The 18,006-nt window shown below is 42.2% G+C and overlaps 1 protein-coding gene across 4 annotated transcripts in view; it reads left to right on the top strand.

The window, feature by feature from the left end:
• The window catches only part of DGKQ (diacylglycerol kinase theta), a 205,709-nt gene that overhangs the window by 94,069 nt on the left and 93,634 nt on the right, over positions 1–18,006 (top strand). For all 4 annotated transcript variants that reach the window (XR_016441301.1, XR_016441302.1, XM_090039011.1 and 1 more), the window contains exons 11-14: positions 6,931–6,985; positions 8,762–8,823; positions 9,083–9,233; positions 13,969–14,007. Coding sequence is in view for 2 of the 4 variants with exons in the window: in XM_090039011.1 (XP_089895137.1) it covers positions 6,931–6,985; positions 8,762–8,823; positions 9,083–9,233; positions 13,969–14,007 (307 nt within the window). In the remaining 2 variants the exon portion in view is untranslated. The remainder of the gene's footprint in view (positions 1–6,930; positions 6,986–8,761; positions 8,824–9,082; positions 9,234–13,968; positions 14,008–18,006) is intronic.

The raw sequence follows: 18,006 nt of genomic DNA on the forward strand, positions 1-18,006 counted from the left end.
GTGTCCTTACTAAGCAAGGTATTTAGTAGCGCTTGCCTTGTTTCTTAATGCTTCCAAATCCACAGAACTTAAAATCCCTGTTCCTGCTTCTATTTCTTTTAATATTAAATGAGTTAAATTATGTTTTTTCTGAGTATTTTCATGCTTGAATGATTGATACCAGGCATTAAACAAGGGAGCACTGTAGGACCTATAGGTGGGTTTAATTCAAGTTAAGTTGTTTACGGCCCAACTGATTTTGATATGCAAGGTAACTATTAAGGGTGTTAATTGTATCTTTACAGGGGACTGAAACCTAAGTAACTTGAGGAAGAGGTGCCTCAGTAGGATTCCCCTGTAGAAAAGTGAACACTTGCTGAGTTACAGGCTAACAAGATTTAAAGGGACAGTTAAAGGAATGATATTGATACAACACCGATTTCTGTAGATTCCTGGCATTTACTTGAAATAAAGAGCCTTGTGTTTGATTAGGATAAGAGTCCCATTAGCTAGGTAAAGAAGTCTCTAGAACATATTTAAATTTCTCTGTAGTGTTAAACCTTGGGGGTTTTTTGTATTTAATTCCACATCCCCAGGTGTGATTAGTGTCACTTGTATGGTATACCCAAACCCCAACTTGCACAGAGTTTATGGCAGCTACAGTGTTATCCTGATATATATGAACAGGATGGTTGTTTTGGCACCATTTAACACAATGCTAAACTTGGTGTCTGGGGATTTTCTGTGGCTTCTTTTGAAGTGTATGGGGCCCAGGTAATGGTTTTGAAGGGTTCAGAAAAATACTTTTTCCACATATCACAAAGGGGTCTTCCTTCTCCAGCACCAAATGGGATAGCAAAGACAAGATACTGATTACTAAATACAGACACAAAAACAGACTTACACATCTTTTTGCTTTACAGACTTTTAAAAGGATATCTCTAGAAGACACTTGTGCAATTTAAAATGCTTAAAAGAAAAAGAACAAAAACAACAATATGCTGATAAATTTTAACAAAGCAAAAAGCAACAGACAAGGCTAAGCTATCTAGGGTTCGTGCTGTTCCTCCCTCCCTCTCTCTCTCTCACACACGTGTGTTAAATTTGAAAAACATAAACATTACAAGTAAAAGTGTTAAGAGAACAATTCACCTGGGAAACATGAGCCCTCTTGAGTTTCCTATCCTTTTTGATTTGATAGACCGAAGGTCTTAGTATATTGACTATGGAATATGGGCATATTCATTTTGAGTCTAGGATATGATCTTTTTTTACCCAGTTTTGGATACATTACTTGGTTTTCTGTTTCCCACAGTGCTGAGTCTGTGGCCTTTTGTTTCTATATTGCCGTATTTCTTTTTTTAATGGCCCCATTAATTCTGTGTTGCAGGGTGTGCTTGTCTGTTAGTAGTTGCTTTAACCATTTAAAATAGTTATTTTTTGTGGCCACAAGATGGCTGTCTAGATACTTTGTAAACTTTTGGATTTATCATTAGTTGCATAGGTTGACCAAATAGAATGTGGTATGGTTGAATTTTAGTTTGCAGCCTGTTACTGCTGTGTATGGCAGTTAAAATTAAAGGTAATTTTTTAGGCAAATTCTTTCCTGTATGGTCTACATAGTGCTTCTTTGATGGTGTGGTTTATCTGTTCAACTTGCCCTGAAGATTGAGGCTGATATGGGATGTGTAATTTTTATTTTAATTCTTAGGGCTTGAAGCATCATAGTAAATACTGTTCCTACGAAGACCACTCCATTGTCAGAGTCAATGATTTTAGGAGTCTCGTATTTGCATACTACTTCAGTGAAAAGCTTTTTGGCTGCTATCCCAGTACTGTTGTTCTTAGTAGGAAAAGCTTCTACCCACCTAGAAAATGCATGAATAATTATAAGCAAATGCCCGAATCCTTCCTTACTTCTAGGTAATTTGTTAATAAAATCAATTTGAATTCGGTGCCATGGTCCGAAGCATCTTTGATGCATCATTAGTTGCCAGTGTAGATGTCGAGCCTTTTCCATGGCACATTTGAACATAGTTTTTAACCCGCATTTTCATATTATTTTTAATATTTTTTCAATTAGTGATTTGCTTAACTTGTTGCAAAGCTCCCTCAATTTCTTTATGCATAAATTGGTGTGCTACATTAATCAGTTCTTGTTATTTTATTTTACTAGGGATGTGTTGGGATGGTTGCTGAGGTAATTCATCCTCAATATTAGTGTTCCAGGGGATTGTTTGGTCTGACTTTTTTGCATGACTCCTGGTGACTATTGTTGTAGGTCTTTCTTCAGGTCTTTCTTTTGCCAGGATATTTACTTTATTGTTCCAGTATGTTTTAAAACTACTATCTTTATTGTGTGCCTTTACATGTTTTTTTAATAAATGGGGGTGTTGGGTTACCCAGTGGAAAATCCACTGCCACTCTTACACATACAATATCCTTTCCATTTATACCTTTCCAATTATTTCTTTCCCAATCGTACACCCAGTACTGAATTTCTTTCACACACAAGTTACTGTTAGTGTAACTATACACTGATGGGGAGCTTTTTTATATAACTTTAAAACCTGGCAAGTAGCATGTAATTATGCTATGGTCTACGTTGCCTTCCAAAATTTTCCCTTATACCTTATAGCTGCATATTTGACACACTTTTTTCTATTTATTATCATTATACTTCTATTTGTGAACTACACAGCGTTTCAGTGTCTAATTCCTTTAATGATGGTGCCTAATTCCTTTAATGATGGTGCTTTCACTAAAGCTTTCCTCTTCTCAGGTGACTTTAGGGCATTCATGTTATTGTTTCTTCTTAATTAAGGCATGAGTTAGCATGTCAGGGTTTACACACTGTTTCAGTAGTGACTCTTCTGTTGATTAAAATCGGAGTCCATTGTGCCATGCGCATGTTAGACACCTTTTTTCACTAATTTGCCAGTTATAATGTATTTGAGGGGATAATATGTGCTCTGGATGGTGATATGAGCAATACCAGTAAGGAGCTTAAAAGATTGTACTGCCCAAACTGCCACTAAGCATTTTTGCTCACAGGGATTGAAATTTACTTTTGTTCCCTGAAGCTTCCTGGATTCATAAGCAACTGGCACTAGTTTGCCTGCCTTATTAGTTTGAAGTGGTGTTGCAGCTAAAGCCCCCTTTCATTTGCTGCTAAGCGAATTACAAATGGCCTTGGTTCATCAGGGAAACGCAAAGCTGGAGCCATTAAGGTTTTTTGTTTTAAGATACTTAAGGCTTCTTCTTGTTTGGGTCCCCAAAGCCACGGAGTCTTTTTCTTTAACAGTTTCCACGATGGAAGAGTGATTTCTGCATACTTGTGAATGACAGGTTTTAGAAAGTTAAATCCTCCAAGCAGGACTCTCAGGTAGAGGCGACGCATAGGGGGTGCATGGGGATGCACATGCACCCTCTAACAAGCCGCACTCCTGGCTTGGGTGATGGGTGGGGAGGGCAGGCAGGAGCGCCAGTGCACCCCCTGTGAGTACCAGCTGGGGAGTGGGGGTGCCAGGTAAAGCACTGCTGGCACTTCCTGGTCTGCAAGATTGGTCATTTCCCCCTGCCACCAACTCAGGTGGCACCAGTCGCACATGTCCTCAGGGAATGTGCATCTGTGGGCGCTGGCATCTTTATTAGGTCCTGCACTTTTTGCTGATCTACCTGTTTCCCCTCCTTTTTGTGATTATACCTAAATATGTTACTTGTGGTTGCACCAATTGGTCCTTTTCCAGGTTAACTTTAAACCCAATGTCTTGAATAAGAGTCGGAACGCGTTTGGTGAGCTGCTGTCCTTCTTTTTGTGTTTCTTCAAAAATGAAGATATTAATTACATAGGAGAAGATGAAGGGTCTTTCTCATAGAGACAGGCAATTTAACATATTTATCACATGATGGTGTACTATGGCTGGGGAACTGTGAAAGCCCTGAGGCAGCTGGCAAAAAATATATTGCTGCCCCTGCATTGTAAAAGCAAACCTATCTTGTGATTCTTGGTGTAAAGGAATAGCAAAGAACAGTTTGCTAGGTCAGTTACAGAAAAGTATCTTGCTGTAGCTTGTACCTCCTGTATGACCTTTGTCATGTCGGCCACAATAGGAGCCATGGGTATCATGCCTTTATTAACTTTACATCTCTTTCCTTCTTGTTGATAAGGCTGGAGAGTCGGATATAAATTGCTTCTACCTCTGCCACATTCTCCACTTATGCCTGTAGAGTGGCCCCTTTCTGATTTAAACTGGGCACCACTCTCATTAGTGTATGTGACTATATCCAGGGCTGCTACAAATGGTACTCTGTTTTTGTTTAATCTGTGGAGCTGCATGGGTTGTAATCTGCCTGACCTGATCCTGGATAGCGATTAGGGAATCGGGTTGCCCGGCGGCCGATGTCCCTATATTGGGGAGCAAGTGAGGCTGTCCAGTCTCAGAGAGCATTTACACCAAAATAGACTGTATGAAGGTTAGCCGCAGCGCGCCCCTGAGCATCTATGGGCTAAAATACTCCTTCCATCAGGTGTGTCAAGCCCTATCAATAAAGGTATGGTTCAGAGTCATCTTTGGGACCTTTCAAACATAGCTGCAGCTTGCACTTGCAACTGTCACCTTCCTATCTGTTCTCCCAGAACTGTCAAAAGAGGTAAAGCATTTGCATGGTTCCTGAACACCACCCGATCTACAATCCCTTGTAGTTTGGTGGCAGCACAGGTGTTAAAAAGGCATTTGAACTCTTCTATGGTTAACTCCTACTGGACACTCAGTTGTAAGGCACAGACAGCCTACTGGGACAGATTTTTTTCTGGTTAAAATTCCCAGTGGTTGTGCCATGGGGCCTGTATGTCTAAAGTGGAGAGGGGAACTACAATCTGGGGTTTGTGTGTTATATGATCCTGATTATCCTTATTTTCAGTAACCTGGGTAACTGCTGTAACAGGTTTTCCTTCCCCATTCTGAATATCTCCATTCCATGCTTTATGGGGGTCCAAAGGGGCCTCTTCCCAATCTTGATCTTTACAATAATCTTCTGTAACCACAGCTACCTGGCAAGTAGTAAAACCTAATTTTTGTTTTAGGTGTTTAACGATAGACTCACAGTGGCTGTGGCTAGCAGGGGCTTTGCCTTTTTCTAGGGTAAGCTGATGCACCATAACCTTTAAAACCTCAGTTCCCTTTTTATATTTAGCCTGTTCATCCACCATTCTTAACAATTCACCTTTTTTAAATTTTCCCTGCTTGGTATGTTTCCTGCAAAGGCTCCAACTGACTTTGAGCTCCCAGGGCTATAGCCTTCCATCTCTCTGGATTCTCCTTAACCTGCTGTAACTCTTTGTAGTGCACTGTTCTCATGTTCCTCTCCCGCTTCTTTAGCATATGCATCCTGGCATCCTACCCAAAGTAACCAAAAGACTGTGGGCAGGCAGCCAGCCCTTTATTATACTCGGTATAAAAAAAGGGGTTGGCTGCCGGTCCACAGTTTGTCAGTCCGTGGTCACTTCCAGTTAGTGGCAGCCAACCCTCTTTTGGACTGGCAGCCAACCCTTCACGGTCCTGTACTGGGCCACAGCCCAGGGATTGGGAACCCCTGCCTTAGCCTCTTCACTGAGGCCTTCCCATTTCTTGGCTAGGTAGTCTGTTGGGTCTAGGAAAAGTGTCTAGGGCTTTGAAACCATCCTGGCACTAAGACGTGCGTCTGGGCAGGTCTGGGGTCTGGGCGTTGGCCCAGGTACCCAGGAGAAATGTGCCCCTTTTTGGCCCAGTTGATATAGGCTGAGGAGGTGTGCTTATAGGCCCGCTAGCACTCAGTCGGGGACTGGACATCACCCTCACTGCTCACAGAAACAGTCACGTCATCAGCATACATTGCCACCTTAACTATAGGGCCAGCAGCTAGGGAGTTGAGGAGTGCCAGACCCATCAGACACTGCTGCAGCATGTGGAGCAATGGTTCAGGGGCTAGGACAGAGCATTCCAGAGAAAGAACAGCCCTGCTGGATGCCCCTTTATACTGGAAATGGGGCACATAGCTCTCTGTTCACTTTCACAGATCTAGAGATGTCCTAGGACAGGAGCTGGATCATTGAAGTGATGACAGGCACAAAACTGAAGGCTTCCATAGTCTAGAATAGGAAGTGGTAGTTGATCAAAGGGAGATCAGGATGATGTTCAAGCCAAACAGTTCAGCAGGCTTCCAGCAGGTCACACAGCAGAAACAGATCGTCCTGGATGGTTCTTGTAGGTATGCAGTAGCTCTGTTTGGGGCCTACATCAGAAGCCATGACCATTTTGAGCCAGCTGGCCAGGGTTTAGGTCAGGATTTGTAATTAGCATACAGGAGAGATACTGGTTGTTGGTTATTAATTGTTATCATGATCCCCTTTTTTGGACATTAGTATGAGGACTGCTTGCCAGGGGAGGGGGAAGGAGAGTTTGTTTAATAAGCTAACAAAACAAAACAGAAATCATGATTCCTCTTATCAAGTATCACATGTGTCATGTTTAAACAGTGTGATGTCCATGCAACAATGTAATATTTCCTGGAGAGGACAGGTTTGTTGTGATAGTAGCTATTTATAATTCATATAAATTTTAAGTTAAGTCTGCTTCCATGAACTGACTAAATCACTGGTGTGGGAGTGTATTAGAAGTGCTGTCAGCCACTGAAGTAGAGAGACAGTAGTGCTGTTCAGAAGTTGCTTCTTCAGATGCCTCTTTTAGAATGCTCTGGTAACTAAGAAAACTGGTATCTGAGTCTTTGCATACGAGGAACAAGTAAAATGTAAATGGAAGAGTTTCCAGACAAACGAAGCACAAGGTGATTTAAAACTATTTAACTGCCTGTGTAGATGCATTAATATTGTAATTTAACCATTAAAATACAAAGCTAAAGCAAGAGTATTGTCTGTTACATTGTAAATCTAAATATTGCATATTTTGGCAGGTAGAATGTATTGATAACTACAAATTGGTGGAAGTATTCATGGGCAGTAAACAAGGTAAGTCTAAAAATGTTTTCTGAACACAGCATGGTTGAGAGGCTATTATGTACCAGGGCTGTCCAACTTGTAACTGGTGAGGAGGGTCACACACCCCACAGGCCATACTCAGATGGACTGCAGCGCACCCCATCTCCCTGCTGAACCAAGCACCAGGGTTCCACTTGATGCTGCTCTGCGCCCCCCCCACCAATCACTTTCATTGCTGCTCTCTGTGTCCTGGCTGCAAGCTCCCTTGCAACTTCAGTGCTGCAAGTGCACTGAAGGCTGTACCATGATGCACCTCCCTGCCTCCTGGGCCAGGTGTAAGGGCAGGAAGGAGAAACTAGAGAGCTGGCAGCCTGTTGCAGCTGGAGCAATGGGAGGAGCAGGGGCCAGGTGGGAGCCCAGGGCTGTAATTTAACCCTTTGGAGACTGTGTGCAGCCCATGGGCCACCAGTTGGACAGCTCTAATACATACATACATACATGTTTTTATTTTAATAAATGCCCTGTTTAGTTTTTACAGATGATCCCTTTGAATTGATAGTATACAATTACACTGAAACATTTAATTACAAGTGCTGTGTATTCTTTAAAAAATCGCTCCCACAGATTTTATTTAGTTCTTTTACTGTTAAGAAGGGGAGAGAGCACATTTATGGGGATTAGTGCTACAAATGTGAGAATCCATGCTACACTTGTGAGGTGAAATAAGGAGCAGGCTCTAAGGGAGACTGCAGCAGGTTATGTTGAAAAGGGAATTATCTGGCTGAAATGTGGTTACCGAGAGGTTGTTAGCCATATTCATCTGAAGTCATCCAGAAGACAAGGCAAGGTATCACTTTATGGAATAATTTGAAGTAGGCTGTTGCCTATGAAGGCTTATGCATTTCTGAAAGTTAGTAATGGTTAGTCTGTAAGGTGCCGCCTTGCCTTGTGCCCACAATATGATTTACCAGTGGTTTTCATCAGGGATTGATCTTGCAATCTACCCTGTTTTGATATCTTCTTATTAATGATCTTGGCACTGGACTTGGTATATAGTTCTGGCATAGTGATCTACATGTGATGTAGTCATGTGTTTCTAGTCACCAGATTGGGATATAAGAGTAGCTCCTCTAATGGGAAAGACATCTGATAATCTCATGCCTTCAGGATTTTCTGGTTGCCTGTTTAAACCAGAAAGAAAACATTTTCCTCTTATGAGTGCTACTGGCTTCCTCTGAGGCACTGGAACGTTGTTTACAGCTAAGATTTTTTTTGACTGAGGTATACTGACGCTCCTGCCAGTACTAGAAGCCTTGGAGGTCTTTGGAACAGTTATTCCACTGTGCTACATTGTCATGGACTTTGGAGGGTTTGCCTTCATTTGTAGCATGGGGCATGGGTCTCTGCCTAGGATCTCCTGGGGGTTTTTTTTTTCAACCATTTCTCTACCATTGTAGTGGCAGAGTATTGGCAGTCTCTCATCTCCCCTGCTTTTATCTGAGGTGTGTTTAAAGGGGGTCCTTGATACTGTGGGTACTATATAGAGGTGCACTGGTGTGACATCGGATTGGCACCAATTATAAAGAAAATTAAAAATAGTGTTGTTAAAAGTATTTTCAGAGCTTTCTCATGATGGCTTATAGCTTAATATTTGTATATGTTGCTTGTGTAAATCAGAGAGAGCAGTAAATCAGAGTTAAACACATTACATTCTCTTACAATAGTGATCTAACCTTTTTATTGTTGATTCTAAATTAAGTGCTGAAATAACTTAAGCCTGGTAATTATTTCAAATTTTTATTTTAGTTCAGCGGATGGTTTTGGATGACCAGGAATTGATCATAAACAGACTAAAGGATATAAGAAAGGTAAACAAAAAAGGAAAATACAATTTATACTTCAGTTGGGTGACTACTTTTTTTTTCTGCAAAATTTGTGAATAAATTAAGTTTTCATTACATTGAGGAACCACTGTCTGTCTATTGACTTCTATGTAGAACAGTCAAATATTGCAGCTAAAGGTGTAGTGATTTATTATTCTTTTCAGGCACAGAAAGTTTTGGTGATTAATGGGTTTTATACTTGAGTGCTCTGTGGTGTAGTGTGACAAATTCTGCTTTGTTGTAGACTTCAATACGTCAGATGAATCAAACAAGATTTTACATTGTACAAAATAATAAATCAGTTGTGCGAGTAAATCTGTTTGTTGGTGGTCTGCCACCTCAACTCTCAGCTGAAGACTATACTAACATCCTTAAGGAGGAATTAGCTATCAAAAGTAAGTAAACTATCTTGAGAGACAGCTACTTTAAAATTCTTTTCTATTGAATAAAATTATATAGTAAACTCTCATCTCTTCTGAATTTCTTTTAATATGCTTGTGCCTGGTTTAGAGGTAAGTGTCATTTTTTTTTACATAGCTATTTTCCTCTGGTTATATATATATTCTAAAATAGTACACTTTTTTCTTCTGTTTCATCACAACAGACTGATTTTTGAATAAGGAAAAAAAAAGTATGGGACAGCTTGCTATATATGCTTTGAGGAATGGTGTTTGTGCTATCTCGGTCACCTTTATATATGTCCACTTACATTAACCATTTAGTCTTTTTCTAAAATGATTATTAGTCCTTTTTAAACTAAAGTTAAATAGAGTTTTAATTCCCATTCCAAATATAGTTTTAATTCTGCAGGAATGCCAATTTTGGCACTGTGACTTAAATACATTTTAAGTGGGGAAAAAGAAAACAGTTCAAACGCCTCCCCCCACCCCCCTCCTAAACCCCCCCACCCTAAAAACCTTCTTTAAGGAATTCTAGCCATGCATGTTCCTTGTAGTGGTACACATTCTACATGCACTTTTACTTCAATCTTTTTTGCCTTTGCAATAATTGCAAGGTGCTTCTTCTTTGTGCTTTGGAACAGGCAGTATCCTAAGTCTTCAACAACAGGTTCTTCTGTTCCTCAGTGGATGTTTTCAAGGGAATTTCCTATGCCCCTTTCTTATCATTAAGGCCAGTTATGACAAGAGATCTTCCTACAAAGTTGACTATGTATATTACACAAATGTCTCAAAGGTCACAGTAAGGCAAGCATGCACATCGAGAGCTTGGACCTCAGGACAGATGTCAGGTTCTACAAGACTTTCTGCACTGTACTTAATGTTACTGCACCCAACATTTTTGGACTAAATCACTGCTGTACTCTACATCAACTAGCAAAGTGGGGTAGTATCTTTCAGCTATGCAGGAAACGACGTGTAACTGATGCATTTACTGTTTACTCTTGGTGATGCATCTTCCAGTTCTTCAAAACAGCGGGACAGTGTTTGCGACAGGTACATGTCTCCAAATCATGAATGATGGATTAAGAAATAGGTTTTGGGACATCTTCTGCAAGTGGTACTACCTAGATGTCTTTCCCCCTTGTTGTCTTCCAGAGTAACAACTGGTGCTCTACGGAAGGCCTCAGCTCTGATATCTTGTCTAAAGCTTTTTTATTTGTTGATGCCTGTCTAGTTGGGAGGAGGTATCAAGTGGGGTTCCTCAGGGATCTGTGGTGTGTCCAGTATTGTTCAACATCTTCATTAATTATTTGGATCGTGGGTATCAAACATGCATCCAATCTGTGGAACCATTTCCTGTGGCCTACTGGTGTCCAGTAGATTACTGGAAGCTAAGAGGTATTGCCTGCTGCAGAATTTGGGGTCCTTGGATACCAATGAACTGGCCATCAGTGCTGCCCATATGCGGCCTGCATGCCTTGAGACCTGTGTTACTGCCCAGCTGCAGCTCTGAGCTGCTGCATGTCCCCTGGTCTGTGCTTCTACCTAGCTCAAGCCCCATTATGCTGCCTGGCCAGAGGCCCATACCGCCACACTTTGACAAACCTGGTTTGTTGTTCATAGGATAGGATTGAGTGCACACTTAGCAGACTTGCAGATCTGGGTCAAGTTGCAGACACTGGGGAAGACAGGGTTAGGATCCAGAATGACCTGGATAGACTGAAAAAAATGGTCCACCGTCAAGCAGGTGAGATTCAGCAAGGAAAAGTGAAAAGTCCTGCACTTGGGACAGGGACAGTAATTGCTTGCACAAATGGAGACTGGGGAATGACTGGCTAGGCTGTAGTACTGTAGAGAAGGACCTGGGAGTTACAGTAGAGCATAATCTGAATATGAACCACCGATATGCTCTTGTTACAAAAAGCCAACAGCGTACTGTGTTATATTACCAGGAGTGTCACTTGGAAATCAAGGGAAGTGCTACTTCAGCTCTACTCAGCACTGTTCAGCTCTACTCAGCACTGGTGAGGCCTTACCTGGGAGTACTGTGTCGAGTATTGGCGCCACATTTCAAGAAGCATGTGGAGGGTTTGGAAAGAGTCCAGGCACAGCAACAAAAATGATTAGAGGTCTGAGAAGAAAGACATATGAGCAAAGGCTGAAAGAACTAGGGTTATTTAATCTGAGAAAGAGGAGACTGTGGGAAGATTTGATAACTGTCTTCAAATCCCTGAAGGGCGGTTAGAGGGGATGGAAGTGTGCTTTTCACTGTGGCCATAGGGCAGAGGCGGGCAATTATTTTGGGTGGAGGGCCACTTACTGAGTTTTGGCAAGCCATTGAGGGCTGCATGACAGGCAGCCAGGGGCAGATAAATATTAATGTTCTAAATTTTTTAAGGGCCCCATGGGATGGATAGAATGGCCTGGTGGGCCACATCTGGCTCCTGGGTTGCATTTTGCCCACCCCTGCCATAGGGGATAGGACTAGGAGCAATGGCCTCAAGCTGCAGCAGAGGAAATTTCAGCTGGAGAGTAGGAGGAACTTTTTTATTATAAAGGTGGTCAAGCACTGGAATGGGCCACCTAGAGAAATTGTGGAATGTCCATCCCTGGAAGTTTTCAAGAGCAGGTTGGACATTTGCCTGGGGGGGCAGCTTGGTCAGGGACGATTCTGCCTTGGGACTAGATGACCTTGTGAGGTTCCTTCCAGTCCTAATTTCCTGTGTTCCTATGGGGAAAACTAATATTTGCTTTTCTACCTACTCCTCTGAGTGCTGCACAAAGTCAGGTAAGATTCAGTCTCTCTGATCCTCCTGCCTCTCATTAAGTTCACTGTTTAGCCAGGTCAGCCTGCTGTTGCACTTACTCTTTCTTCATGTTGGGATAGCTCACTCCTGCACCTTTTAATATGGTACAACTAGCTCTCCTTTCCCTCTCAGACATACCTTCCAGGGGATCCTGCCTGCCAGTTCCTTGAGTTATTAGTCTGCTTTTATCAAGTTTAGTGTCTTCATTCTTCTTCCTTGTTTTCCTCAAGATCCTGAACACTCTCGCTACATGCTCATTTTTACCCAAGTTACCTTTCTGCTTTATAGTCTCAATTCCTCTCCTGTGAAAAGGAAATTGAGAAAAGTATTTCCCTAGTTAGCCTTTCCACCACCCATACTTAATATTTACCCCTGACACACTCCAAGAACTTGATGAACTGTCTGTGTACTGCTGTTTCCCTCCCAGCAGGTGTCATGCTAAAGTCCAGGGGGAACCAGATCGTGTGTTTTGTTTTTGTTTTTTTTCTTCCTCAGACAACTGACATTTACAAACCTCTTTCTTCCAGTTTGGTGGTCTGTAGCAGATATCCACCATATCACTGTTGCTGTTTTCCCTCTGGCCTTGACCCAGAGGCTTTCAGTCGACCTGTCAGTTCTCACTGCGCCTCAGAATAGGTGCCTGTCTTTTGCATACAGGGCATCACTTTCTCCTTTTTTCCCCTTCTGCTTGTCTTTCCTGTACAAATTATTTCCAAAGCTCAAAAATGTTACATTATTTCACCTGATCCAACTGATTTACCTGCCGATATCTTTCCAAAAACATTCTTCTCAAAAGAAAAAGGCGGTGTTGTATATGCCGGTCATTAAGAGCACTGGTACCTTGTACTTGTAGGGAAGCACATGTTTCAGGTCATAACCGCCATTCTTTTTTGCCACTCTAGCTATAAGACCCAATGACTAAATGTATCTCTGACTTCATCAGGGTGTGCTACAAGATGGCAGAAGAGCACACTCCACCAGAGCCCAGAGAACATCTCTGGCTTATCTCAGCCGTTCTGTTGCTGAGTCTCACTCCTTATGTACTTCATGCTTCTTTCGAGCTATCCAAAGTAGAATATACATGTAGATAAACTTGAAGAGAAAAAATGGTTATAACTTTACTGAAGTTCTTTAAAACTTAGTTCACCAGATGCACCTCCATTTGCTATTCTTCATAGTCACATTCACCCTGGGATTTGGGGGTTGGAGAAAACTGAAAAGTTGGAGGCATATACAATCCTTTATGCTACAAGTGCAGAGCACATAAAAAAGCAGGACACATGCATCCCCTGTAGGTACTGCTAAAGCATAAAAAAGTCTTTGAACTTAATTATGTGAAGCATGATGAGGCATGCCATTCAAATTTTAAATCATACATTCAATTTATGGGGACATGTGAAGTGCAATATGCTTCTGGCCCGCCATTTTAAAGAGCTTCAGGGCGTTTATGCATGTGTTCCAGGGGTGGGTGGGAGGTGCTTTTAATTAAAACAGCTCTGATTAATCGAGTATGCTCCAACATGTTGTAATTACAGCGTGTCAGAGGAGCCTCCCTGCACATGTATAGGTACCCTCAGTTACTCTAAGAATAACTAATAACTTGTATCCTTTTTACAGCTAAAACATTTTACAAGCAGTTTTAGAGATCTGTTATGTACTGAGTCAATGGATCTCATGTTTTATTTTTCAAAATTAAATGCAGTGGGAAATTCGTTGCATTTTACCAAGCTTTAAAAAACAACAAAACGCTGAAAGCAGTGTGTAATATTAGAATAAAGAAAATGTTTAGGAGTACTTGCTCATTCTAAACTTTATTTCTTACTTACATTTACCCTATTTAATCTACTGTTATTTGAAATAAGCATGTTTATTTCTTGTAAGTGTACCAACTATTTAAATGCTTATTTTTTTAATATTTGCAGGAAATCTAGTTTCTCTGATTCATGTTTATTCATCGCAAGGTAAGCCTTTAACTTTTTTAATTGAGTACAGCTTCAAAAATGCTATTAGACCCTTAAGCTAATAAGCTGAGAGAACATATATTAGCTCTCAACTTAATCAGAAAGATCTTAAAAATCAGATTTGTGTTGTGCTGAATAAGACAATACATTTATTTTTAAATTTCAAAATGGGGATGAGTTAGATATTAATAATCAGGGATCTGAGTTTCTTGTTCGCCATGGGAAAACCTGGTAAAGCCTGTGTTATCTCATTTTAAGGAGAAAACCCCAGATTTTCTCATTTTAAAAGAGAAAAGGTTGGATTTTCTCCTTTAAAGGAGAAAAACATGGGAAACAGCAAGTTTCCTCATGCAGGCTGGCAGAGCTGTAGCCTGTAAGGGGCTGGGGGAGAGTGAGAGAAGGGCTATTAGCAGGGGGTGCTATGTGCATGTGTACATGTACACATGCACATGGCCACCAGGTAGCCTGGAGAGCAGTTCCCACAGTAAGTGTGGTAGGGGGCATGGAATTGAGGTTCCCATAGTGACAGACGAAGGGAGGGACTCAGGCAGGCTGGGGTTGGGGCTGCTGCCCAGCTGCGGCAGTACGTGGGGCCAGAATGCATGGCTGCAGAGCCCATATGGGGTGGAACAGAGCTTTGGGCGGTTCATCTAGGGAGTGGTGGGGGGAGCTGGCTCCCCACCAGTGTGCACACTCCTGGGGGAGGAATGGAGAGCACATATCCTCCAGATTTGTGCACGGGGTCAGGGCAGGCTGCCTGCTGTGGGCTCAGGGCTCCCTGGCTTGGTGCCCTCCCCCTGGGGCCTTCACAGCCTAGTGGACTGGACCTGGGATGGCAGGGCAGAGTGGGACCGGCTGGGGAAGCTCCTTGTCACTGCTGCAAGCCCTGTGATGCTGTGGTGAAGCACTTTCTGCCTGCCCAGCAGCAGCTGGCATGGCAGCTTGGAGCTCCTAGTGGCGGCAACAAGCTTCCTTGCCTGGCCCTGCTCTGCCCAGCTGTGCTGGGTCTCGCCCATTGGGCTGTGGAGGCCCCGGAGGGAGGGCAGCGGGTTGGGGAGCCCTGATCCACCACCCTGCATCCACCCCCTTTCCCAAAACAGGTTCCACTCTGGCTATGCCGTCTGTGGGGGAGAAGAAGCTCAGCTCTGTGCTGCACCCTGCCACAGCAGCTGCTGCCTCCTGCGGGTGGGAGCTTGGGCATTGCTCTCGGGGGTAGGGGTCTGTGGACCTGGGTCCTTGGCTTCATAGCCCTGGCAGCTGGGGGCCCCCTCCAGCAGGACTGGGCAGTGGCATGTGGCATGGAGTGGGTGGGGGGAGTGAAGGGCACTGGTGGGGGAAAGGGGCTGTGGATGGGGCATGGAGGGGCACCAGCAGGGCTGGGTGGGTTGTGGGTAGACAGGAGGGGCAGTTGCATGGGCAGGGCTGCTCACTGCCACAATGCAGTAGGGTGGGGACAGCTGCAGCTTGGACCTGCATCCTGGTGAGGAAAGGGGTCAGTGGAGCTCTTATTTTCCCTGATAGACCCAAAATCAAGCATCAAAATTTATAGGTATTTAGAATTTATTTTATTATAGTGACTGAGGCACTGGTAACCTTCCAGATTGCTTTAAAATTGTAAATGTAGCAATAAAATTGTATACAACTTTTACCTTTGTGTTTTGCGTATGTAGTAGCATTTTAATCATGAAAAAATGTAGATTTGGGGTATTTTGACGAGAGAATTCGATGTTTTTATCAGAGAATTTGCTATTTTTAAACAAAGACAACCAGGATCCCTGTTAATACATAACTCAATGGCAGTGAAACACCCAGGCATATGTTCAGCTTGAAGCAATAGGAAAATGTAATAGTCTAATCCAGTGCTAATATATTAGTAATGCAATTGTATATTTAATATTAATACAACAGGTATTTGCAGTTTTTCAGATCTCTTGATCCTTTAAATGCATTTCTGAATGACTGTAGATATTATATAGATTGCAACATGCTGTCTCATAACTTTCACAGCTAGGAGTGTATGGCACATTAACCTGTTTGTAGGAGCATGAGCATGCTGGTCCCTAGCTTTCCATCTTGAACTTGCAACTTGTTATCCAAGCATATTCTGCCGATAGTTCAAGCGTCTTTGATAGGAACATAACTCATTTTCAGCTTGCCAACCACACTGGTCAAGTGATAGCCATGGTAGATAAGGTTCAAGTTCACTTCATCAAATAAGACTTTGATAACTGGCTCTACATACATAGTCCTCAAGGTCCTTGATGGAATAATTTCACCCTAACATCCAGAAGAGTTATCAAAGATATTAACAGATGATACTGCAACACAACATACTTTTCTACACAACTGTATAAATCTTTATCAACATCAGGCCTAGTTCCTAGACCTGCCAGTAGATGTGGAACACTTTCTATGCAGATTTCATAGCATGACCACTGAACTGGCTAGCGGTGTCACAACAAGTGACACTGTGGAATCCAACTAGAGATGCACGAACTGGCTCAGGAGACTCTGACACATGCCATGAACTAGATTGAATCTTACTGAATGGCTTCTCTTCATGCAAACCTTAAGCATAAGATTATGCCACAGAAGAAGGACCAGTGTGTCTGTTATCACAGGAGAATACTAGAGAGGAATATCTCTGACAACTGCATGTTTGTCATATAAGAGCATACTTAAGTCCATCTCTTGGCATGAATGCGGTTGCAAAAAGTCACATGAGTTGGAGTGCTCTACTTTTTCCATCAGCAAAACCACCAACAATGAGCACTCTTTCACTTTGGAAAGATTGGCATGATTACTTAAGCTCCTCACTTACAAAATTAAGTAAGTTTTCTCTGTTTGCTGGTAAGGATATGAAACTACTTTGTGATACCGCTAACAGAAGAGATCTGCTGCTAATGATTCTGCAGATCTGCGTAGTATTTTGAATCCTTATTATTCCTGTGCCTGCCTTTACAGGTGGTGATATGTATGATCAAAGACAATGTCAGTTTGGTCTCATGAGTTGGAGTAATTGGCAAACACTTGATTCCAAAAGAATCGGCCAAATCTCCAAATGTTCACGCAATTTTTGGCTTTTCTGTTCTCTGTACAAGAGCCATGCCATCAATGATAATAATTTCTGATTTCTCAGATGTAGCATCTGGCAGAACAGTTACTGCTTTATCCCCAATCAAGATCCATGATAAGGTTGCTTTGTTGGCCACATTTAGTGATTTGTTGGGTTTAAGACGTGACGGAGGGTATTCTGACAGTCCATGCTGTAGGAGAGAGTGCATATCATATCTTCTACCAGCTGCAACTAAACTTTGCTGGATCTCCTTTGCTTTCTGCACGTGTTTCATTTTGCTGTACTCTCCCATAGTTGACTTTACAGCCTTAAAGTTTTTCAGTTTTGATTTGGGTATGTTTGCATAAAGCTCTCGGTAGCATCTGCAGTAAGATGTTTCAGGATAATGGTGCTCAGGACTTCTCTTCTTTTGTTATGCACATTCAAAAAGTCTAATGCAGTAACTTCTGGCACAACGTCTCCTGCAGAAATGCATAACAGCTCATCATTGGAAAACTTAAACAAGTGGAACCTTTTGAACTTTTCTTGTAGCAACATGACATCATTGTAATCTTGTTTGTCATGTCCTTTGTCTTTCGTTATATTTGAAAGATGGTGTTGTATTGGTCCCAAACATCTGATTTACCGCCTTGGTTAGGTGACCTCTTTCATCAAGCAAATGATCTGCTGCTTGGTGTCGTCCTGGTGCATTCTTCAATTGATGTTGCTGTTGGGGTTTCCCTTTCATCTTCTACCTCCATAACTTTCTTAACAGTGTCTCAGTATGTCTCTTGTGTGTTCTCTTGTAAGCATGTATGGTGACAGTTGAGGCCTTTGGAATATTGCAGCATGGGATCAACTTACCTTGATAGTCTGTCAAGAATACTGCCAAGTATCAAATTCAGCAACTGTCCTACGGTGAACAAGCACCTCATTTATTCACA

This window comes from Crocodylus siamensis, chromosome 3 (genome assembly GCF_052110815.1).
Source record: "Crocodylus siamensis isolate JL-2025a chromosome 3, ASM5211081v1, whole genome shotgun sequence".
In the NCBI taxonomy this organism is placed as follows: Eukaryota; Metazoa; Chordata; order Crocodylia; family Crocodylidae; genus Crocodylus; species Crocodylus siamensis.